Source organism: Chinchilla lanigera, unplaced genomic scaffold, assembly GCF_000276665.1.
Source record: "Chinchilla lanigera isolate Chin_1 unplaced genomic scaffold, ChiLan1.0 scaffold00040, whole genome shotgun sequence".
In the NCBI taxonomy this organism is placed as follows: Eukaryota; Metazoa; Chordata; class Mammalia; order Rodentia; family Chinchillidae; genus Chinchilla; species Chinchilla lanigera.
The window spans coordinates 4,848,711-4,873,941 of NW_004955441.1; the positions used below are offsets into that span (position 1 = coordinate 4,848,711).

At 35.3% G+C, this 25,231-nt stretch overlaps 1 protein-coding gene across 2 annotated transcripts in view; it reads right to left on the reverse strand.

The window, feature by feature from the left end:
- Window positions 1-25,231, reverse strand: part of Heatr5b (HEAT repeat containing 5B) — an 88,002-nt gene that overhangs the window by 57,394 nt on the left and 5,377 nt on the right. For both annotated transcript variants that reach the window (XM_005390863.2, XM_005390864.1), the window contains exons 4-18: window positions 24,532-24,640; window positions 23,034-23,183; window positions 20,349-20,520; window positions 19,418-19,575; window positions 17,992-18,241; window positions 14,938-15,093; window positions 13,672-13,922; window positions 11,153-11,264; window positions 9,266-9,418; window positions 8,160-8,259; window positions 7,550-7,659; window positions 6,294-6,457; window positions 5,285-5,460; window positions 2,891-2,996; window positions 1,256-1,446 (exon numbers count right to left, since the gene is read on the reverse strand). In XM_005390863.2, the coding sequence (XP_005390920.1) occupies window positions 1,256-1,446; window positions 2,891-2,996; window positions 5,285-5,460; window positions 6,294-6,457; window positions 7,550-7,659; window positions 8,160-8,259; window positions 9,266-9,418; window positions 11,153-11,264; window positions 13,672-13,922; window positions 14,938-15,093; window positions 17,992-18,241; window positions 19,418-19,575; window positions 20,349-20,520; window positions 23,034-23,183; window positions 24,532-24,640 (2,358 nt within the window). The remainder of the gene's footprint in view (window positions 1-1,255; window positions 1,447-2,890; window positions 2,997-5,284; window positions 5,461-6,293; window positions 6,458-7,549; window positions 7,660-8,159; window positions 8,260-9,265; window positions 9,419-11,152; window positions 11,265-13,671; window positions 13,923-14,937; window positions 15,094-17,991; window positions 18,242-19,417; window positions 19,576-20,348; window positions 20,521-23,033; window positions 23,184-24,531; window positions 24,641-25,231) is intronic.

Sequence of the window (25,231 nt, forward strand, 5' to 3'; positions counted from 1 at the left end):
AATGTAACAAAAAGCTGTTTGTGGGGCTGGACCTGTGGCTCAGTGATACAGCATGTGCTTAATACGTACAAGGACCTGGAACTGGGTTAAATCCCCAGCACATCTCACGTATACACACACGCACACACACAATTTATATTCACAAAATCAAGTAAAATATTCTATCATTCACTTCATAAATTCGCTATAGTGGGTTCAGTTCCCGGTACCAGAGAAAAACCAAAAAAACAAACAAATAAAAAAAAAATAAAATAAAATAAATTCGCTATAATTTCCTTTTCTTCTTCTTGCATGCTGGAACCAACCCTAGAGGACCCTGCACATGCTAGGCAGTACTGTACCACTGAACTGTATCTCCAAGTCTGTATAATTACAATTTGAGCCCCTATAAAATGGGGCTCAAAATTGGTCAAAATTTTTTCTCTGTGAAATATATTTTTAATAAATTAAAAAATTAAAAATACGTATTAATTTTTAGATAAGCTGTACTAAGATGTACTTATATGCAAAATTCTCTAAATTAAGCCACTAATTGTGTATTAAAGTACCTAATTTAATCAGTTTTGATAATTGTATAGTGTATACAACCAGCATATAATCATAATATAGAACATAGATGTTTTCTGGGATCATAACATTAAGTTGCAAACATAATTTTAAATATTCTAGTTGCCACATTGAAGGAAAAATAAACAGGTGAAGTTAATTTTAACACATATCCAAAATATTAAAATATGATATAATCCATATAATAAATTATTGATATTTTGCACATTGTTTTTTCAAATTAAAGTCTTTAAAATTTGATATGTACCATACTTTTTCTTTTTGGTCTTTTTGAGACAGGGTCTCACAATGCAATTCAGACTGGCCTTGCATTCACTTTGTAGCCCAGACTGGCCTTGAACTCAGATCCTCCTGCCTCAGCCTCCCAAGTGCTGGGATAACAGGTGTGTGCCACCACACCCGGCTTTCATTATTTATTCCTGAAGGAGTATACATAACTAAGAAATCTGACTAATACTCTTGATTCCAAGAGCTAGATTAGAAATCCTCCCCACACTGAAAGTGCCTGACGTATTATACCTATCCAAGAGTCCAGAGTTAAATCAATTATTAGACTGAAAATTTGAGATGGTCATGAAAAAACAAAATATTGTCACATGCCATATATGGTCTAGATAGCAATTATGGCTTACTAAAAGATACCTTTGCCTAATTGAGAAACTTACTTGTTAGCAAGAGCCCCACTTACTTGTCAAAGCTGTATTGGGCCATTCTAGCAATAAAAGTTGCTTCTCCTACTACTTGAGCCATTCTTCCGAGAGCTTCCCCTGCTGCACACCGAAGGATGGGGTTTGGGTTGTCAAGAGCTCCCATAACCAGGGTCAGAGCCGATTTACGAACTTCCTCAGGTCCCAAAGTACTTTTGTTTTCAGCTAAGCCCTACATCAATTTTTCAAAAAAATAACTACGATGACTATTCACGTTAAAAGAAAAAAATGTATTGCAATCACTGTACCTTACTTTCTTCAGCCAGTTTTTACATGTATAATACTATGTCTGAATCAGTATCTGTTAAATTGACAGTCATCATTTTCCTAAATATGATCTCAAAACATGATAAGTAACTCAAACTTTAAGAAAAGCCTTAATAAAACTGATTCACCAGTATAAAACTCAACAAAAAACAGTCATATCTTTTTTTTTTGAGACAGGGTCTCACTATGTAGTTCAGGCTGGCCTTGAGCTCACAACAATCCTCTGGCCTTAGCCGCCCCAGTGCTAGGATTATATGTACCACCATTCCCAGCCACCTAACTTTTAAAAAGAAAAAAAAATGAGATGTCAGTATTAGTTGATGTTTTATAAAGAGGGCATATACTAATGGTTATTTAAACAGTATAAACCTTTATCTCTGTAACCAGTGCCTGTATCCTTTTCCCTAATAGCTGCAAAACATGACTTAAAATATGCTCACTTAAATGCTTGGATTGGCTACCACTTTATTTTAAAGCAATATCCTACAATATGCTTAGTACCACATAACATTAAAAGCTTTCATATCCATTATGAAAGGCTGCATCAACTGTGAGGTAGGCAAACTGCTATTCGACTTCATAGTATAGAAACTCAGTGCAAAAAACTCAGTGTTAAAGAAGCTGGGTATCATGATGCACCCCTATCTCAGCAACAGGAGGCGAAGGCAGGAGGATCACTGTGAATCTGAACTACCACCTGGGATATTCAGTGAGTCCAAGGCCAGCCTCAATTACACAGTGAGACCCTGTCTCAGAAAACAAACAAAAAAGGGGTTAAACAAATTGCACTAGACACAAACCTAATGAGTAGCTAAATCTGAAAACATTCCGTACATGCAGCCGTCTTTAAATTATATACACAGCTTCTCTAAATCACAAATCAAACTTAAGCTTTGTTTAGTCACCCTTCAGTAGAAAATCATATTTGATTAATCAGACATCTTGGGAAATTCCAAAAGAACTTACTGGCACTGTGAAATTTGAGGTTCAAATTGAAATAGGAACTATATAAAATACTAATTTAATTACAGTAAGCCCAAAATAAGGTTTCTACTGATTTAATTAAGCTAACATAAATGTACAGTTATCAAGTACACATAAACCCATAAACATTATAATAAGCTTGAGATGCCTGGCCTATTAAATGCATTAACTTTTTTTTTGTTTTGAGACAGGGTCTCACTATGTAGTGCAGGCAGGCTAGCCTTGAACTTGTTTCTGTAGCCCAGGCTGGCTTCCAACTCACAGTGATCCTCCTGCCTCAGCCTCTCAAGTGTTGGGATTATAGGCATGCACCACCATGCCCAGCTGCATTAACATTTTATTTATTATATTTTAAAAGTACATACCTTTAGAGCACTTAGAACAGCAGTAAATATATTAAGCTGCACAGCCTGCTGGCGGACACCTTTGGCTTGTTTAACACATTCTGCAAAGTGATCCAACATTTGCAATCTATAGTAACAGGATAAACATTGTATTAGTGATATTTTTATTCAAATATGCCTCAAAAAATCAGTAAGAGTGCAAAGTAATAGTTTAGAAAACAATACTGCATGCTGTCTCTTTTCTATTTCATTCCACAGCTAGTCCAAACTAAAGCTCCTCATTCTAAATTAATACATAATCAGGAAGTTACTAAATAGAACAAAGAAGATTGAATATTAAGTTCTGATTAGCAAAATTAGGTAATAACTGCAGTGGTCTTTACCATTAACACCAACATCCAACAAAGTACATGACATATAGTAGGTGTGTTACAGTTTGCCTCTTGAATCCCCTAACCCATGCGTTAAGAGCTTGATCCCCAAGGCGGGGCTGTTTATAGGCAGTTTAGATCACTGAGGATCTGCCCTTGTAGGAACAGTGGGACCATGGAAGCCTCTCTCTGTCTTTTTGCTTCCCAGCCATAAGGAAAGCAGTTTTGTTCTTCCACATGCTCCAGCCACAATGTGCTGCCCCAACACAGAACCAAAATCAATGAGGTTGATCAATCATAGACTCCAGTCTCCAAAACTACGAGTCAAAGGAAACTTCCTCTTTATAAGTTAGCTACCTCAGTTATATGTTCTAGTTATTATGTTACAGCTAAAGTTGATTAACACAAAACACAGTTTCTTAAACACAGTAACAATCATTATGTAGCTCTGTGGAAAATTTTTAAGTTAGAAATGTAAGACCTATGGTGTATTTTTAAAAATACTTTTACACAGAAGATGAGGTTATATCCTTTTGAGGTTATATCCTAATCTCAAAAGCTATTCGGAGATTTCAAAAAAGACTATCTTTAGTCATTTTTTAGAAAACTAAAAGTAAATTGGCTTTTATATTGTTTCATATTTTATATTATTTCAAAAGAAGAGAGTTTACAAAAAAAGTTGTGGTGGACTATTCTGATAAGAGTAAGAAGCCAGGCGTGGTGGTACATGCCTGTAATCCCAGCACTTGGGAGGCTGAGGCAGGAGGATCATTGCGAGTTTGAGACCAGCCTAGGCTACATAAGTGAGCTCAAGGCCAGCCTGAACTGCATAGCGAGACCCTGTCTCAAAAAGAAAAAAAAAAAAAAAAAAAAAAAAAAGAGTAAGACTATTCTAAAAGAAACAGTTTGTAAAGCAAATGAATCCAGGAAAGGTAGATATAGTACTTCCTAAGATAATGATTACCTAAAGTGGAAATCAAAACCTCTCAAAGGTCACTCTAAGGATTTAAGCTCAACTTACAGTATGCCACAAGTTTCACATGAAAGCATTTTTCAGAAACTCACAGGAAGAAATAATGAGCCTTCTGCAAGAGTTTCAATTGGATCTCTTTACAGTTAAGGCTATTATACTTGTGAGGCTAGGTGTGATAGCATCTGCTTAGAATCCAAGCACTGGAGACTAGGATGGCCTTAAACTCACCGCAACCCTCTTCCCTCAACTGCCTGAGTGCTAGGATTATAGGCATGCACCACCACACTCCACTTTTGTAAGATTTTTTCACCTTTAATGTTCTTTATGTGACAATCAAATATTCTTCAAGTAATTTGGGTAAATTTCACATTTAAGCTTTAAATATGAATATCAAACTAAAACTAATCATGTAATCCACATATTTAAAAATATAGTATCTCATACATAAATATAGTATATTTAAGGTATATCTTGTAAAACTTCTATATTATCTATAAAGATCTTACATTAATTCCTTTTTGAGTTTCATTTTTGAAAAACCATAAACATATGGAGTGACTACTAAAGTTAATACTAAAGTTAGGGATGATTGTGGATATAAAATATAGCAAACTAAAAGGCTGTTATAGAAATGAACCAGTTTATCTTAGCTTCCCCAAATTCCAGACCTGAATGATCTCACAGACAAATGCTTTCAGAGAGTTGAGTTATCCACTTATTTCTTCAGTAACAAAAACAGAATCAACCAACTAACCTCCCTAATTAAACATACAGTCAAGCCTACTTATGAACTGTCAAACTATTATAATGAAAACTTTGTTGTACAAGACAATAGTACACAGTACAATGGATACCAGATGCTAGCACACAGAACCAAATCTTACATAGAGTCTCCAATTATGTGAAATTTGCATATAGTTTATCATGTACATGCCACTTATGTTAGTAAACATATGAGATTTCTGTTTAAATACTAACTCATTTTATTGCAGCATTAACTAGGGTGGGGAAACCCACTGTTGGAATATAATTTATATTTAATTAAAATTACCTGATTAACTTAATACTAACCGGTGTTTATAAGAAACATGAGGAAACACTACACCAAAAAGAGCCACAGAAGCATCAATGACTGAGACTCCAAGAGGGAGAGGACCCGGTACAGCTTCCCCAGCAGGTATTCGTAGGTAAATGGAGGAAGGGTCATGCTCCAGCGCTCCACTTCCAGATGCACTGTTTGGCTGGAGCTGCAAACGAATCACATAAAAATTACTCAAAATCTTCTTTAGGAAATTCACTTACTAAGTTTTAGATATGAAGAAGAGAAGAGAAGAAAAAGTCATAAAAAAAGAATGACTAGACCTGAAAAATTTTAAAACAAATAAAAATATGATTTGGACCGGGCGTGGTGGTACATGCCTGTAATCCCAGCACTCAGGAGGCTGAGGCAGAAGGATCATTGTGAGTTCAAGGCCAGCCTGGGCTACAAAGTGAGCTCAAGGCCAGCCTGAACTGCACAGTAAGATCTTGTCTCAAAAAAGACAAAAAAAAAAAATATGATTTGACTGTTTAAAAAATCATCATTAATATCTTATAGGATTTTAGGAACAGTCTTGTTTACTGAAAACATTTTTATAACCCCACATTAATGTGTGAGCAAAATAATATTAGCCATAAGTAAACCCATAAAATTATTTTAAAAGGGGCTTTAATGTCTTTAAAAAGTACATAAAATTATGTATTCAGTGGGCAAAAGTTTCTGATCACTAACCTACTAATTCTCATTCTTTGCCAATCTCATAAAACAAAACACAGGCAAAACAAAAGCCAGTTAAAGCTGATTTTTGCCAGTCACAAAATATCTAAATACAAAGAACACTGAATAAAGACATTTAGCCAAATTCTAACCACTGTTGTTTACTTTCTTCACCATTTTTCTATACCCAAGATGCTATCATTCAGTGTCTTAAAAAGCTAAATGAAAATTAAAGCTTAGTCCACAATATTTTATTCTTACATGATAATGTATACCATTGCTTTAAATGAAGCTAGTGTTCTGTTTTCTTGTATGGATTACTACCTGGTCTTCAATTGATTTATGATCAGTTTCTTGAAGCCAGGAACCAAGAAGAACACTATCATCATAATGGCAGAGGGATCGGAGGAGTGAGGTAGTTGTGTTAGCTGAGTTGTCAGTCAAAGTGAATTCTGCTACCAGTTCTCTCAAAAGTGCATTGAAAGATCCTAAAAAAACAATTTTAGATCAGATTAAAACTAATAATTTTTAAGAAAATTACAATTACTGGCCATAAGGAGTAACAATATGTTCAACAGGAACAAAATCCCTACTTCTTTTTTTAAAAATTTGTATTAACTCAAATGGAAGATAAAACCTTTATTTTAAATATATTAAATGTGATGTGGTTATTATTTAATGCCCACTGCCCAATAATGTGGAATTACTGAGCTAGAGAATACCTAAATTCCTGAGCATAGTTGTATTGGAAGGAAATTAACAGCTCATTTTAATATTAACATTTTATATAATATTGGATTTCTGCAAAGTACACAACTATTTTCCCTTCAGACCCTTACATTACTGGTTACATTACAATATACATGAAGCTGTTTAGAATGGTAATAAAAAATACACATACTGATGATAAACTGGTTTCAATCCAAGCTCTGCCACTTACTGAGCTGTTAAGACCTGGGCAAGTTACTTTACCGCTCTCTATTAGAGACTCTTCATCTATAAAATACAGGCTTAGCACAGAACTTGGAACACAGTGAGAACTCAGTAAGTATGAGTACCTCGATGAAGAAAAGTAAAATGGTAGCCTTTCTTTGTATAACAAGATAGCTGGACAGACTTGGTCAGAACTCTTTAATATTGTGAAGAACTGGAAAGGCATTGTTATGGTTTGTGTCTAGATGTTCTCCCAAAGCTTCATGCAATTTTAAATGGGGGCTTTTCTGGAAGTCACTTAATCTAGGGTGTGTCACTGATTTCATAGTACAATGCTGGGATTAAGGATGTGAATGCTACATCTGCCCTAGGGTGAGTAGCCTGCATACAATATAAGGGACAGAAAGAGGCGTGTCCTCTCCCTCTCTTCTCCTTTGTTGCTTCTGCTGTCTTCTGCAGCCATAAACAGTTGCCCCTCTGCCATGTGTCACCCTGCCTTGGAGCCAGCAGATTATGGACTAAAACCTCTAAAACCTGTAAACTAAAAAAACCTTTTCCCATTTAACTTTGGGTGTCGGGTATTTTGTCCAAGCAATGAGAAAAGTAACTAAGACAAACATATTGAAGAATTTTTACCGGGTACTTACCTTCATAAGTTTTTGGAGGTAACAAGGCCAAGATATCATAAAGTCTTAAACGAACCATTGCAGCACTAGCTTTCAGGTGCGCTCCATGGGCTTTAATTACAGATGGAATGCTAAAACAGCAAAGCACAGCTGGGAGTAACTTGTAAGAATGAGCATTATTTATAAACCTCTAACAATGTGTAAATACTGTCATATATATCACATTTTCATTTTAGTTTCATGATCTTTACTGTTAGTAGTAAAAACACTACAAAATAAAATTGTACTTTACATGATAACTGCAATTTTTTTTAATGCACTACTGGGGTTAGAACCAACAGCCTTCTCACTAAGTTACATCCCTAGCTCTTTTTTTATTTTAAAATAAGAGTCTCATTAAGCTGCCAAGGCTGAGGTCAAACAGGCAATCCTGCCCCAGCCTAAGAGAGTGATGGGATTACAGGCATGTGCCACCATACCTGGCTCACTGTTTCAACTTTTAAAGCCACTTTACAAAAATTCAGGTTCAGATATTTCCTATATGACTCTAGACGGAAGTAAAGTATGACTGAGAATTATATAAATATTTATTAATATATGAAGCAGAACATTGTCCTAAGTGTTTACTTACTGTGACATCATAGTCATAGCACATTCAATAGGAGTCATTAATTTTCTAATCACATCTTCAGTTAGGAGCTCAGGACAGTGTGCAACAAAACTCCTCATAGCTAGATAAAATTTTTAAAAGGAAAGATTTAATGCAGCTTTTGTGAGTTATTAAACTTATAAAAAAAGAAAGGCATCTAAATCTTTATTATAAAATACAAGGTTCTGAACCATGTCAAGCCAAAAGAAAATTCAGCAACAACTAGAGAAAACTCATTAGAAAAGAGTGAGAAAAAATGGTCAACAGTGATGAAGGCATATGTTAGTGAGACTTCTGTGAGTAGAAACTCAGAAGACTAAATTCCCACAGGAATTCAGATGACTACAAAGAAAGCAGGTCTGGACAGAACCAGGAGTGAACCAAATGGTCCAATGAGAAGGAGTATCTTTACCAGCCTTTAGAGGTTAGACTAAGAGCTAAGACTAAAATACCTCTCAGATATGTGGGGGAAAAACACATCCTGCACTGCACCCTTAAGGTTAGACATGTATCTCTCCAAGTGTGGGAAAAGTACTTTTTTACCCTGAGATAAACACAAAGAACAGGGACACCTAATATAGTTGTATTTCCCAAATGAAAACTGGAACCTTCCCTTAAGTTTCTGAGTCCTAAAAAAACTGTATCCAACACTTCTGCAATGCTGATGTCTGAAAAACACATCAACAGTTACAGATTTGATAAAAATGAGAAAAAGATGGCCACTTTTCCATTATGCAAGACTAATCTTTTTCTTTAGATACTCACTTTTTTACTGGGTGATTTGGTGTTTTTTGGACAGACGGAAGACTCTAGGACTAGCAATGAAGAGACCTGGGTTCTACCTCCTGTCTTACCACTAGTTCTGACTTTCTTAGAGTCTCAGCTTCATTTTCATTACAAAATACCAATAACTTAGCAATAACTATGATGAGAGTTTGCCGGAGTTGGTTATTTATAAAATTTTTCCTAAATCTAGAAATCTATGAATTTATCATTACATAATAAAATAAAAAACTAAACTCGTGATTTTACTTCACAAACATTTTAGTAATATAATGTTCTGAAAGTGCAATTCTTTCAGTTCTTACCACATAAAGCTCCAGCACGACCTTCCAAAGTTACCTGCCAGGTAAAAGAATCCCCTCGAGCCTTCTCAGCCTCCAATTCCTTTAAAGAACGAGGGAAAACATTTCGCCATAATAACAACATCTTGGGCAGATGATAACGAACAACAGATGGTCCTAACCAGGAGAATGAAGGAAAAAAAAAAGAAAATGAAGGGTACAAAACTATAAATAATATCATTACAATCAAAAGTCAAAGGATATGAGTTCCACACAAGTTAACAATATGTCATTCTTTTGTTAATCTCAAAATTAACATTAGTTTCAAAATGTTTTTATTCAGTGAGCAAAATGAATATATGTTAAAGTATACTAAAATTCACTTTAAGATGAGTATAGTAGCACATGCCTAAAATCCCAACTACTTGGATGCTGAGGCAGGAGGATTCCAAATTTGAGGCCAGCCCTCATAATTCAGCAAGACCATGTCTAAAAGTAAAATACTTTAAAAAGAGGTCAGGATGCAGCTCAGTGGTAGCAGACTCACCTAGCATGTATGAGATCCTGGGTTCATTCCCAGTACCACAAAAAATAAAATACAAAAAAAAATCACTTTAAGAGTATTAATATTTTTAGTATCCAAATAAAACAAACATATAAGAAGCAAAAAAATTATCCTATATTAAGAATGGTAACATATTATCAATAATAAAATTTATCTAGACTATACTCTATGATTTTTTTCCCATAAATATTATATATGTACATAAACATATATACCTACTCCCCACACATATACAAATACATATTCCCCTATACTGGGGGCAGTGTACTGTATATGTTTAGTTTCATGGAAAAGCACTACATTCAGAACTAAAAACCTACATTTACTCTGCTAAGGAATTAATTTACCATACCACTTATATACTTAACATAAATTTCTGGAAAAGCATTACCACTCCCCACCCCACCTCCCATATTGGGGATCATACTTACAGGAGCTCTATTAGATCTGAGCTACATCCCCAGTTCTTCTTCTTTTACATTTTTTGTTTTTGTTTTTGTTGTCTTTTTGAGACAGGGTTTCACTACGCAATCCAGGCTGGCCTCAAACTCACTAGATAGCCGAGGCTGGCCTCAATCCTCCTGCCTCAGCCTCCTGATTCACAGGTGTGCACCACCACACCTCACCCTAACTGTTATTTTTGATACAAGGTCTCACTAAATTGCCCAGGCTGGCCTTTAGCTCATAATCTTCCTGCTTCAGCCTCCCAAGGGATTACAGGTATGAGACAACACACCCAGATACTTACTTTCTTCAGAAAAGAAAACTAGGCCAAAGTGTAATTCCCAACAGACAGATTCCCTTCGAACACCAACCTTGCATATATACATACACACTCTTTATAATAGCAGCTAAACATGTGAGCTCAAGAGTTAACACATACCTGACTCCAGCAATATGTATTTCCATCCTATGCACAATATTAAACTTTCCTTGTATGTAAGATTTATCACGGCACTTGAGAAAACGAAGTATATAATGGTAGTCCCCCCAAAAGTACCACCAATAACACTATTTAATCATGACTTTATCACTCTATTACAAAGAAGACTTCACTCAGGGAAATCAATATGCCCCATATTCTCAACTCTTTTGATTAGAATTTATCAACGAGACAATGGCTATTCTTATGGTAAAGGCAAAACTTTGCTAACAACTTTCTCTTTGAATGTACATAATCAGAAATTACTTAAAAGATAAATCTACTATCAAATGATGAAACATTTTTATCATTTTTACACCTTCAAAGTCTACCAAGTGAAGTTTAGTAGTTTTAAATTAATTTGCTTTACAGTCCATTGAAAATTACAGAATAAGACAAAAATCCTACTCAAATATAATCATACCTAAAGTCATAAGTGCGCCAAGTAAAAGCCATCCAGCTTGGGTGCGCTGCAAAGATAGCCTGCTATTTTGGGCAGCAGTTCGTAACAGATCTTCAGCAATACTAACTACCATCTGTAAGAGAAGTTTAGGTTAGGTTTTACTTACTTACTTACTTAATTAATTAATTTATTTATTTTTGTCTTTTGTCTTTTCTTCCAGTACCAGGAATTGAACCCACGACCTTACGATTGCCAGGTAGGCACTTTGCCGCCGAGCTAAATCCCCAGCCCCAGGTTTTAATTTAAACAAGTTAAATCAAATAAAACAGACAACTAGTATATTCAAAAAGAAGTTGTCCTTTCATGGTTAATGTTAAAATGTTCCCAGCAGCAACATAAAGACATATAATATCTATTGTAGTGGTGACTCTGAGGAGACCCAGAATCACGCAGTGGTCAAGAGAAAAGTACAAGCAAGGTATGATGGTATACACCTATAATCCTAGCATTCTGGGAGGCTGAGGTAGGAGGACTGCAAGTTCAAACACCACCTGTGCAACTCAGCAAGTTAGCAAGACCAAATCTCGAAATAAAAAATAAACAGCTGGGGATGCAGCTCAGTGTAGATACCCTGAGCTCAATCCCCAGTACCTCAAGAAGAAAAAGAGAGTAAGCTTTAAAGCCAGGCTGCGTGGGTTCATGTTCCAGCTCTGCCATTTACTGGCTTTCTGACCTAGGGCAACTTAAACTCTGTCCCTCAGTTCTCTTACTGATAAAGTAGGAAGAATTGGAGTCTATCGCACTCCTGCCAGGTTTAAGTTAACACAGTACAATACCTAGAACAGTGCTAGCCCACGTAACTTGATAAATGCTATCATGATTTGTAGTATCACTCCATATTCAAGAATTTGTTGAACACCTATGATACAAATGGCTGTAAACTAATCTTATGGAACTTACAGTGTAGACTAGTGATGGCAAACTTTTCAGAGCTTTCAAAGACACAAACAGCCCACTGTGGCATGCATGCCATAGATTCACCATCATTGGTCTAGACAGAGAAGACAAGGGAAAAACGGAAACTGGAAAGCTGCACACAACTAAACAATAAAATAGTAGCACAGATGTCATAATGGTCAGCAAACAACAGCTAATATAAAGTAAACAGTTTTGAAGAAATTTAAGGAAAGAGACAGTGATTGAATTGGTCAAATCTTTTAAAGAAAAGAAGCCAGGTGTTGTGTGCACCTGTAATCCCAGCACTCGGGAGGGAGAGGCACGAGGATGACCAAGAGCTTGAGGCCAGCCTGGACTACCTGAGTATGTAGGCCAAGGGCACCAAGGAGGCCCAGCATGTCTAAAGGTCAGAATTGAACTACATAGCAAGATCCTGTCTCAAAAAATTCAAAAGGAAAAAAAAAAAATAGGGAAGGGATTTAAGTCAGGTCCAAGTGAGTAAGAAATTCTAATAAAAGAAGGGCCTTAGATGTTAAACAACTCTTGGGAAAAAGCACCATGATCTCTGAGTAGAGCAGTGGAAAATCAGAATAAATGGGTAAAATAAAGGCTAACTATGAAGCACGGGCCTATCAGAAAGATTACATTTTATTCCCTGAGCACAAGGTAGAGCCTAAGCACCTTTGAGCAAACATGAAATAAGAAAGTGGTGTGTGGAGACATGCCATAAGGGCGCTGGGGATTTAGCTCAGCAGCACAGCACCTGCCTGGCGAGTGCAAGGTTGTGAGTGTTGTGAGTTCGATTCCCAGTACCAGAAAAAAACAAACAAAAAAAAGACATGCCATAGGTTCACAATCACTGGTATAACAGAAAGAAAAAATGGGGGAAAAGGAGTTTATAAAAGAGTTTATGTGTCTGTTTGCTAATATGTTTTCCTTCATTTCTTAAAAAAAAAAAAAAGTTTATAGCCCTGAACTTGCTATGTAGCCCATGACTGTCTCAAACTCAGAGTCCGCCTGCCTCAGCCTCCTCCCAACTGCTGGCATTGTTGAAATGCCAGCAATGAAAAACAATGGCCAGCTTGAAAGACAATTTAATTTTTAATTAAGTATTAACAAACTCTAAACACGGTAATGGTTTTTTGGGGGGTTTTTTTGGTTGTTGTTTTTTTTTCCAGTACCAGGAACGGAACTCACAACCTTGCGCTTGCCAGGCAGGTGCTGTGCCACTGAACTAAATCCCCAGCCCCCAAAACATGGTAATAGGATATTCTCTTGCCACCTTTGAATATAGCAATCTGATTTTCTATTTCTAGTAACTGAAAAAAAAGCATTGAATTTTAAATTATTTACATAAACTTTTTTTTTTTTATTTCTAAGTATCATAATACCATATCCAGACAAAACCTATCATCCTATTATCAGGATTAAATATTCTGTTTTAATTAGGGCATGTTAAGACTATACTCCAAATTATCATAATGAACCTGTTGCCATTTAATCACCTAGCTCAACAATTAAAAACAGCAGTGCTCAATGGAAGCCCACTTACAAGGTTCACAAATCTAGGATCTCTGTATTACCTTTCCTTTGGCATGAGGAATGCCCAAAGGACACTGATGAACTCCACCTAACAAAGCAGCCATTGCAAAACTGTATCCACTAACAGCTTCTGGTGATGTCTTCAAGTTGTTCAGTCGTTCTGCACACCTGTCTAAAAATGGTGTCAACTGGAATGGTAATGCCACAGCCACACAGCGCAAACACCACGCAGCGGCAAGCCGAGCAGCCATGCTTGGGTGAAGAAGCACGGAAGTTACAATCTCCAAAAGGCCTAAAAAAAACAAAGCTTCAAATATTACTCTTTGATTTCAGAAACTAAAAGATTATGTACAACACAATAATGACAATAATCAGTCTTCTGCTCTTGCTGTCTTCTACCGCCATGAACAGTTGCCCCTCTGCCAGGCCACTCTGCCTTTGAGCCCCTGATTATGGACTGAAACCTCTACAAACTGTGAGCTAAATAAACCTTTCTGTTATGGTTGATACATTGTGCCAACTTGGAGAATCTAGAGGTTTGGCTAAGTGACTCAGCAGTTCTACATCCTGGGGTGCAAAGGACATGCCCTTCCTGCTCTAGGATGTTATTCATTGCGTCAGTGTGAGACGTTTAGAAGGTTAACTATGTGAGTGCTGCTCCCTGGGTGGAGCAGCCTTGTTACAATATAAGTGAGAGAAAGAGGCTTGAACGCACTGCCTTTCCCGCCTTTGCTCTTGTTGCTTTGCTATCTTCTGCCTCCAAGCTAGCCAAGTATGGACTGAAACCTCCACAAACTGTAAGCTAAATAAAGCACCTTTCCTTCCTTCATTTTGGGTGTTGGGTATTTTTGTCTCAGCAATGAGAGAAAAGTAACCAAGACACTTTCCTTCCACAAAAAAAAAAAATATATATACATATATATAGACAATAATCACCATTATTTCACCCAGTTTCACAACTTTGCCAAAAAAAAAAACCAAATATGCTTTTCCTAAATAGAGAGCTTTCCCGGAATACATATTCTACAAAGAATATAGAACAATCACATCAAATAAAATCAAAATATTGATGAAAAACTAAAGTCTTCAACAGTTTTTCATTAATTATTAGAAATAACTACTATAACTATGATTGGTCTCCAGAAGTTTTACCTATTTAGTTCAATATTCCCTACCACAATGAAGATAAATAAAACTCTATGATCTCAACTGCAATTATAATAAATAACCAGGAGGTAAAGGTCCATCATAGCTATGACTCTATAAAACAATGAGAAAACATTCCAGCAAGTAACTGGATGCCATACCTATAGATGCTTCCTGGATAAGTGGAGAAGCGGTGGCATTCAGGCTCTGTACCAGGCTCCCGAGCTCCTGAAGGGCACAGACCATCACGTGCTGGCTCGCTGCAATGTCTGCTGCACCTGATTTGTTCTCACTACTTGTGTCATTCACTACTGCTTCTGGAAACGCAAAATTGTACATCTGATGTGGGTGAATTGTGATATTTTATTCTTCATCTATAATATTTGTATTTTTAACCATACCACTTGATATTTGAGAGTTAAAAATTCTATGCAGTTATCATTTAGTGTGAAATTTTTATAACTATATACTGAATTGACTTAAAAACACTGTTTAATGACCTTAGGACAGTGCTGAAATTTATACTGCATAGTGTTTCTAAGAAAACAACTTTATTTTAGTAAGCAGCAACAATTCTTAGTGTCTTAAAAGCAGCCTTAAGAGGAAGACACCTTGGTTCAAAACCAATTTTATCTCGTTCTGTTTTCAGTTTCAGTCCCTGGTTAGAAATATCTTACTTCACCACACCCAGTGGGGAAGAGGTGAGACTGTCTATTCCGTCTGGCAGGCCATCACTGAAAGGCAGGGATGCTCCCTCCCTCAGACTGGTCCTTTGTCAAGATGGCAAGTAGCACACAGGGTCCGGGTGGGGGGTGAGTACTATGATCCAGGATTGGTTTCTCTTCACCCACACTGCATATTAGCCCAGCTGGGTTATTTTTTCATTTATCCTTCAGTATCAGACTTTTGCCCCCATCTCAGGGGAATTGAGGCAACAAATTAGAGACACTCACTGCCTGTCACCCGCTAGTCAGCAATCATGAATCACCTCACAAACGTTTTTCCAGTTGTAAAAATAGGACAGATTTATATTTAAGCATGAGTATATATATTTTGTTTTTGTTTTTTGCAGTGCTGGGGATGAAGCTCAGGGCTTCTTGCATGCTAAGCCCTCCATCATTTGGCTATCTCCTCAGTTACTTAAATAATATCTAAAGAATAATATTTCACTAATTCAAACACCCTTTAACTCATAATTCAAAAATTTCAATTAGCCCTATACATTTAAAAAATAAAATACTAGGGGCTGGGGATTTAGCTCAGTGGCACAGTGCCTGCCTGGCAAGCGCAAGGTCGTGAGTTCGGTTCCCAGTACCAGAAAACCTCCCCACAACAACAACAAAAAAAAAGAGTGAAAAAATAAAATACTAAGATATTGTAACTGACGAAAATTAATTATAATTTTCATTAACTTTGTAAAATGTTTATATTTTCTCTAAAAATAAATTACTGGTTATATCTATCCACTAACTCCTTATTTCTAAATATTTTTTAGGCAACATAATCTGCCTTATTAAAATTAATGTCTATTTTGAACAGTATTAAAACCAAATTATCTTATAGAATTTACATCTTGATTTAGTCCACTGATTGGATTATAAACTGCATAAATGTAAGAACTTTATCTCACTCCATTATTTAAACACTGAATTACTGCTCTGTAAATCTCAAGACACTCAATAACTATGTTAAACTTAAAAATACATGTTTTAGTAAAGGATTTTACCAGGGTGCAGCTGGATAGAAGAAATCATTTCTAATGCCCTACAGCACAACAGCATGACTACAGCTGGTAACAACCTAACTAAATACTTTAAAATAAGCTTACTAGAAAAGACGACGAATGTTCTCAACACAAAAAAATGACCAATGTTTGGTACGATAAATATGCCAATTACCCTAATCTTATAATTATATATTTTATAACACTGTGTTATTAAAATATAACACGATGCCTCATAAATATGCATAATCGTTCTATATTAATTAAAAATAAAAATAAATTTTAAAGATAAAATATGAATTACTGGGGCTGGGGATTTAGCTCAGTGGCACAGTGCCTGCCTGGCAAGCGCAAGGTCGTGAGTTTGATTCCTGGTACCGGAAAAAAACTAAAAAAATAATAATAATAATAAAATAAAATAAATTTAAAAAATGAATTACTGATATTTCATAATATATGTTATAGAGGGAGAATAACTACATAAAATTGTTCCTAAGACTTCATATTAAGCCATTGGTGGAGGGAAGTTATGACAAAAAGAATATGTGTTTATAAAAGAATATATGCCCCAAGCAGAAAAACTATAATAGATTATTTCTTGAAGACTGAAACCAATATGCTACTGCATTTCAAGAAAGTTATAAAATATAGGAAGTACCAGGCATGGTGTCGCATGCTTATAATCCTAGCAGTTGGAGGCTAAGACAGGAGGATCACTGTGAGTTCAAGGCCAGCCTGGGCTACATAGTGAGTTGAGAGTCAGCTTGAATTACACAGCGAGACACATTCAACGTAACATAACATAACATAACATAACATAATGGCAGTAGAAATTAAAATAGGAAACCTAATTTTACAAACATGTTGTTTTATTTTGTTTTTTATTTATTTTTAAATTTAATTTTTTTGAGAAAAGGTCTCACTATGTAGCTCAGGCTGTTCTTAAACGCATTAGGTAGCCCAGGCTGGCCTCAAACTCAGAGATCCCCCTACCTCAGTCTCCCAAGTGCTGGGATTATAGGTGTGCACTATGATGTCTGCCTCTAAAACCCTATTTTATTAAAATGATGTATTGTTTTAATATTAAAAAGTACTCAATATAAGAGTACATCCAAAAAGAGAAATGTTAATCAGATCTATTATGGAGAATAATAATAATAATAAAGAACTAGGAAGAAGTTCAAATACTTCCCCAAATAACGAATTCCATTGTTTAAAAAGAATTTCAATATATATGCTAATTAGTTTCATTTATACTAATAGTTTATCTTTATTTGTTGATGAGAAAGATCTGTGTTACCATTTCTTTTCTCCAAAAATCTTTTTGGTTTATGTCTTATATGCTGAGTACCTATTTTGAAGACAATGCACAGTATTAGCTATTGTCATTCTCTTATTGATTATGAAATTTTGTTTTATTTTTTCATAAAATAAAAAAATTAAAATAACTAAATAACTAAGGTAACACCCCACATTGTGTAATAATTCTTACCTACTGCTTTCATTTGTTTTCCAATAGCTTGGCAGATCTCTTTAGCAGCTGCTATCTGGGCTTTTTCACCCAGTAAACTCCCAACAGTAGCTCTTAGAATAAAGGAGACACAACGTCTTGAGTACACAGCCTCCACATGTGTTTGTGTTGCCCGAGGGTGGGAAACCAGATCAAGTACATGGGACAAGAACGTAGCAAAGCTACGCTCCAGCCACTGACCACCCAAAGTTGTTACAAAAACAACGTATGCCTATGAACACAGCAGAATACAGCATCAGCCACACATATATATAAATGAACAGAAATCACAGATAAACCAACAGAAACAGCTGTTGGTAGTACACAAAATAAATTATATTTAAGATTAAAATAGAGAAAATTTAAACTTCACACCCTTTTAGGACTTCTAGCATAGGAACTATAGGTAAAGAATCTTTGACTGAAACAGTTGTTACAAGAGTTTCACGAATAACAAAGGAGAGGCCAGGTGTGGGGATGCACACCTAAAATCCCAGCACGCTGGGGGACTGAGGCAAGACTGTAAATTCAAACCCAGCCTACCGAACTTAGTAAATTAGTGAGACTCCATCTCAAATTAAGAAATAAGAAGGGGCAAGGTACATAGCATAGTGAGAAAGCCCTGTGTTCAATCCCCAGTATTTGGGGAATAAAACATAAAGACAGACTGGAAAGGGAAAGAACAAGGGCTAAACACACTCCAGTAACCAAGAAGGTCATGGTATAAAGTAAGAAAACCTTATCCTAAATAAACACTGACTCAGAGCTGCAGTACACTTGCATATACTCTCTCTGTAAGATAAAAATGATTTACTTTCATTTTACACTCGCTTCAGAGACAAGATGAAGTTGTAGTGACTTAAAGATAATGAAGATCCACTTCACTGTATTAGGTGTTAATTATTATTAGATCATTAACCATCTTATTTGATTTTAATTATTCTGAAATTATAACTCAAAGTCAAATTTAATCTTATAATTACTTTGAAAATTAATCACTGATATTAAATATAGGGTCATTAAACAATAGCCATATGGTCATTGGAGAATATTAAAATCTAAATGCCTCAAGCTACCTACAATAGCTACCTCAAGCTATCAACACCTGAATACAGTTTCAATTAAAATTGAATAATTTTATATCTCATTTGTTGCCCAGCTAAAATTCTTTAGATATTTATAGTAGATTCAATAGCAGACATATTTCACATCATTAAGAATCTACCTTGCCATATATGCACACAATTCGGAATTTGAATATAATTCATTCCATTGGTAAAAGAAATGTTTCGAAAGACACCAGACCATATTAAGAATCTCTATGTATGTGCTGTTAATTAGTAACAGTGTTCCAGGAAATTCAGCAAGTGACATGAACAAAATTCTTTTAGAAATACGTATTACAAACCTGAGTAACTCCAACTCTCACTTCCCGATTTACAGACCCTCCAACTTTTAACATTTCTCCACCGCTCTTTAAGAAACCTGACCCTCCACGTAGAAATCCTGTGGCCATCAGTTCTAAAACTTCATCAAATGTTGCTCGTTTCACGTTTTGACGCATTACTTTAAGGAAAACAAATAAATTTATAAGCAAATATATTTCTGAAACAGATTTTTTATTGTAAGTTAAATCATACTTCTGACTGCAACTTTAAAATTCAAGTAATTAATTTTATGAGTACTACAATGGGGATAAAGTCATTTAGTTTTCTTATAATCTTGAAATTGACAATGTACTTGTAAACCTGAATTCAATTTTTTTTCTGAATTCAAATTTGAAGCAAAAAATGATACAAAAAAGTAGAAGTTAGAAAATAAGATAATTCAATAAATCTGTGTCAAATACTGTACTCTAACAATAGTGATAATATGTGTAATACAACATAAACAAGCCGGGTGTGGTGGCACACGCCTGTAATCCCAGCACTTGGGAGGCTGAGGCAGGAGGATCGTTGTGAGTTTGAGGCCAGCCTGAGCTACAATTTGAGCTCAAGGCCAGCCTGAACTGCACAGCGAGACCCTGTCTTAAAAAGACCAAAAAAAAAACAAAAAAAACCAAACCAAAACAACAACAACAAAAAACCCTTTAAGAGCCACATGCGCTAGTGTATGCCTGTAATCTCAGCACCTGGGATGCTAAAGCAGGAGGACTGCCTTGAGTTCAAGGCCAGCCTGGACTACATAGTGACCCTGTCTCAAAAAGCCAAAATAAAAATAAATAAATCCCTTAAGATGACCTGTCTATAGGTAATAACTAATTTAAAAGGAAGCAGTAAAAAGGAAGCATAAATCTTTGAGTTATTTGTTAATTTACATAATGAGCTGGCAAACAATACCTGTTGCCTGTTTTGGCATTAGCGCTGTGGCCATGACTGTGCCTAAGAGTTTAGCCACTGACACTCGTACCCCGTAATTTGAGTTTTCCAAAGCCTTAAAGCAGAGAGTAGCTATATTTTCCAGTTCAGCAGTCCACATGAACACAGCTTCATTTTGGAGTTCCAATAGACACTGGAATTAAAAACAAAAGCCAAAATTATTACACCCTACAACTTTTGCTTCCAGAGATGGAATAACAAAAACAAGACAGAAGATGGCATGGTGGTGCATGCCTATAATCTCAGCAACTTAGGACACTGAAGCAGAAGGATCAAGGCCAGCCTGAGCAACTTAGTAAGGGACACTGTCTCAATATAAAATTAAAATTACAAATAAAATAGAATAAAATAAAATGCCTGGGGATACAGCTTAGCGGTACAGCATTTGCCTAGCACGCATGAGGCCCTGGGTTCAATATTCAATATCACACATACACACACACACAAGCACACACAAAGAAGAGGATGATGATAAAGACAAAGATGAAAGAAAAAACAATAAATATATGAAAGGAAATCAATAAACTAAAAAACTGACAAACAAAAGAAATGAAATCAATGCTACTTCTTGGACAAGACTAATCAATTTGATAAATTCCTAGCCAGACCAAAATCAGGAATACAAAATCACTACAGATTCAATACATATTGAAAAGATCAAATAATGCATGAACAATTTCCTGTCAACAACACAACTCACAGAAAAACAGATAGCCTGAAATATCCAATATTTATTTTAAAAACTGGTCTGGTAGCTCAAAATCTTCTACACTGATGAATTCAACCAAATGTTTAAGAAAAAAATAATGCCAATTCTATATAAATTCTTTCAAAAAACTGAATTTTCAACTCATCCTATGAGGCCAGGACCTCCCTGATACTGAAATCTGACAAAGACAGTACAAGAGAAGGAAATTACACATCAATATACCCCATGAACACAGATTCAAAACTGCTAAGAAAGTTTGAACTCTAAAACTCCAATATAAAACAGGTAATATGTTACATATTATTTTCAATGAAGCTGCTCAGATTACCAGATGTAGGAATACAAGATTGATCAAATCATTAAACGGAATAAGAAAATAATAATTTAAAAGAACATTAGAGACAATACATAGTTTCACTAGACAGGATTGTAGGAATTCACCAGTGGTTGTTATACTACAAATTGTTGTTGTCACATAAGTTGCTCAGATTACCAGATACAAGCACTCTGGTGTCTAATGGTTTGTTGAGGAGAACACTTAATGATTAAAAGTTGGGTTTCTTTTTTTATATTTTGACCAATTTTGCATACTTGTATCTGGTAATCCGAGCAACTTATGTGACAGCAACAATTTGGACTTGAGAAAAATTGAAAATTTCTTTTCCAAAAAGGCATTATTTAGAAAACAAAAAGCCCAGAGACTGGGAGAACCTAAAAAACATCTCAAAACTCCACGTAAGAAAAACTCAAAACCATGGGTAAATGATTTCACTAGGTCTTTCTTTAAAGACAACATGGATAACAAATGACTGAAAATATGCTTTATCATTAGTCATTAGGGAAGTGTTATGGTTTGCATCAAGATGTTCCCCCAAAGCTTCATGTGGTCATAGGGAGAGCTTTTCAGAGGTGGGTCTGGAGTGTATGACACTGGAATTAGGATGTTATACTGGGATTGATTCATGGTATAATGCTAGAATTAAAGGTACCTCACTCTAAGGTCAAGTAGCCTGGAAAGAATATAAGGGACAAAAAGCAGGCTGCTGTGGTTGTATGGTCCTTCACTTGCTACTTTGCTACTTGCTGCCTTCTGCCTGCCACGAACTGTTTATTCTCTGTGATGTCCCTGTCATGCCACTCTGCCTTGGAGCCAACCCCTATGGACTGAAACCTCTATAAACTGTGAGCCAAAATAAACCTTTCCTCCCTTAACTGTGGGTGTTGGGTATTTTGTCTCAACAAGAAAATATAACAAAGACAGGAAGTGAAAATTAAAGCCATAAAGAAATACTTGTTTCCTGGATATCTATTAGGAAGACTAAAACTAAAGACTCTCAGTAACAAATAATGGTGAGGATAGCAAGGAGGTAGAATTCTCTTAAACTGATGGGATGGAAAATGGTAGAAATGTAAAATGGCAGAAATGCAGAATGGCAAAAGTACTTTGGAAAACAGGCAGCTTCCTAAAAAAGGTAAATATAAATCTACCATATGATCTAGCCATTTCAGTCCCTGGTATTTACCCAAATGAAATGAAAGCATACATTCAGGCAAAGCTTTTTTTTTTTTTCACAGAAGCTTTTTTGGTAAGAGCCACAACTAGAAGCAACCCAAATGTTTATAAAAGTTGAAGGAACAAATAAACGTAGCATATCCATACGATAAAATACTACTTAATAAAAAGTATGAACAATTGATATATACAACATACACTGTATATGCATTTCAAAATAATTATGCTGCATGAAAAAGCTAGAACACATTTACACACAAAAGTACATGTCATGATTCCATTTATATACAATTTTAGAAAACAGGACCTAATTAATGAGAACAAAAAACATACAATCATCATTTAAAACATTACAAGAAAAACCTGTCATTAACTACAAGCAAGCAGAATAAGGAGCAGCATTATAAATCTCTCCCATACTAACCTTGGCCACTGCACATCGAACAGCCATTGATCTGTCAGTTAAGAGGGACCTGGCATTCTTGTAAATATCACGATGAGAAGAAGCTGCTGCACCACCCAATCCGTTTAGAACTTTCTGTAGACTCATTAAGATTTCACTTCGCCCTTGAGACTACATGTGTATATAAAGTTTCAGAACTATTACTATAATACAATTCCATATTTAATAAGAATACAGCAAGAAACAATTCTCTAGGCCTAATGACCTTACTTTCCAAATTGTAACAATAAATAATTAAAAGTAAAATAAAATATCCTAGCAAGTACCTGGAAAGTAATAATTAACAACTTCTATTAAGTATTTTATGAGAAATTATGTTAGAAGTAAGCATATTTTACTGTTTCCATGACACAATGCAGAATACAGTATAAGAATATGAATAGATTGAAAAGTTTTGCTATCATCTCTCAAGAGACATAAGTTTCAGAATGTAAAAAATTAAATAAAAAGTAGTTAAAATAATAAAAATCATTAAAGAGGAAGAAGGAAACACCCACGTATTTTAAAAACATCACAGAAAAACAGTAAACCCTCACCTTCTTGTTACTGACTCAAACTATTGCTTCTGTATGCTCACAATGGTTATTCTCCTATCTAAGAGTATATTTGCTATAGCATATCATAATACATGTTCACATACAGACCTCTTCCACTAGATTGTAAGCTTTTTGAGGTCAGGGACCAGGTCTTATTCACCATTAGATGCCTAATGTCTGACACAAAATGTTCTCTATTCTTGTTTAATAAATTGACAAACAGTTCCCAGAAGAAGAATCATCTAAAGGATATTTAGTTTAGTTTTCTTGGACAAAAGAGTTAGAATGACAAGAGTCATGAGATTAGTCCATTTTTAGTTAATCAAAAGTTGACAAGGAATTTATAATGGTACCCAAACTGACATGACAAAACAACTATTTTTAGTTGGTATTAAGTGTCATGGTTTGAACTGTGTTCTGCTCAAAAATAATTTAAGCCCTACACCCTGCTATATGTGACTATGATTTCATCTGTAGACAAGGTCTTTGGAGATAAAATCAAATAAAGAGGGGGAAACATTCTTCTCTAAAGCCTTCAGAGAAAGCATGGCCCTGCTGACACTTGGATTCAGACTTCTAGCCCCCAGAATTGTGAGAAAATAAATTTTTATTATTTTAAGTCTGTGATAATTTATTATGAAACACATAGGAAATATAAATACACAAACAATAAAATGCCAATACAAATAATACAGTTAATTTTTAAAAAATACGTAAACCTATTCTTTATCAAGGTAAAGCATTCTTTCCCCTCCTCCTAAAATTTCAGGTAACATACATGAAAAGAAAGGGTAAGTAATAACCTGAAATATCTTTCTTATTTAGTAGTATGATTATCACAGCAACAGAAAAACACCATTTTTAACTAACATCTAACTCTTGCCATGGGAAAACATTCAAATGATCTTTTTTGTAAAACTTACCTCTGCATTTTTCAGAGATTTCAGAAGATTATTTACTGTTTCTGGAAATGCACTGCCTAACATTCTCCCCATTTTTTCATAAAATGCTCCAACACAAGCCACTGCAGCCCTGTAAGAACATTTTCATTGGTCATATTTCAGGTTAATAATACATTTACACTTTTCTCATTTTCAGAAATCAGTTATTTGTCTAGGACACTTAACGCCTATAGTCCTTAATGAACTTTCAACTTCTAAAAGGACATTGATTATAAACACTACAGTAGGGCCTGGGGATGTAGCTGAGTGGCACAGTGCCTGGGGGCAATCACAAGGCCCTGAGTTCAATTCCTGGTACCAAATAAATAAATAAATAAATAAATACTATAGCAAATCAAACTATGTTCTTGTTAGGAATACAAAGGAAGCATGTATATAATAAATCACACTACTCTGGAAAGTAACCCAAGCTTTCCTTTTCTGAAGACTTTCCAAATTATGTTCATCTCTAATAACCCCTTTCTTCATTATATATAATAATATCAATCACTCATTATGACAGAATTGTATCATTGAATGTGTTGTGACTTCGTTATTTGATATGTGTCTAATCAACCCTGTAGAAATGTAAACTCCAGAAGTAGGAAAAATATTTTTTACATTTGTACAGTTCACAGTGCCTTCCACTTAACTTTTAAATAACAGAATATCATATATATAT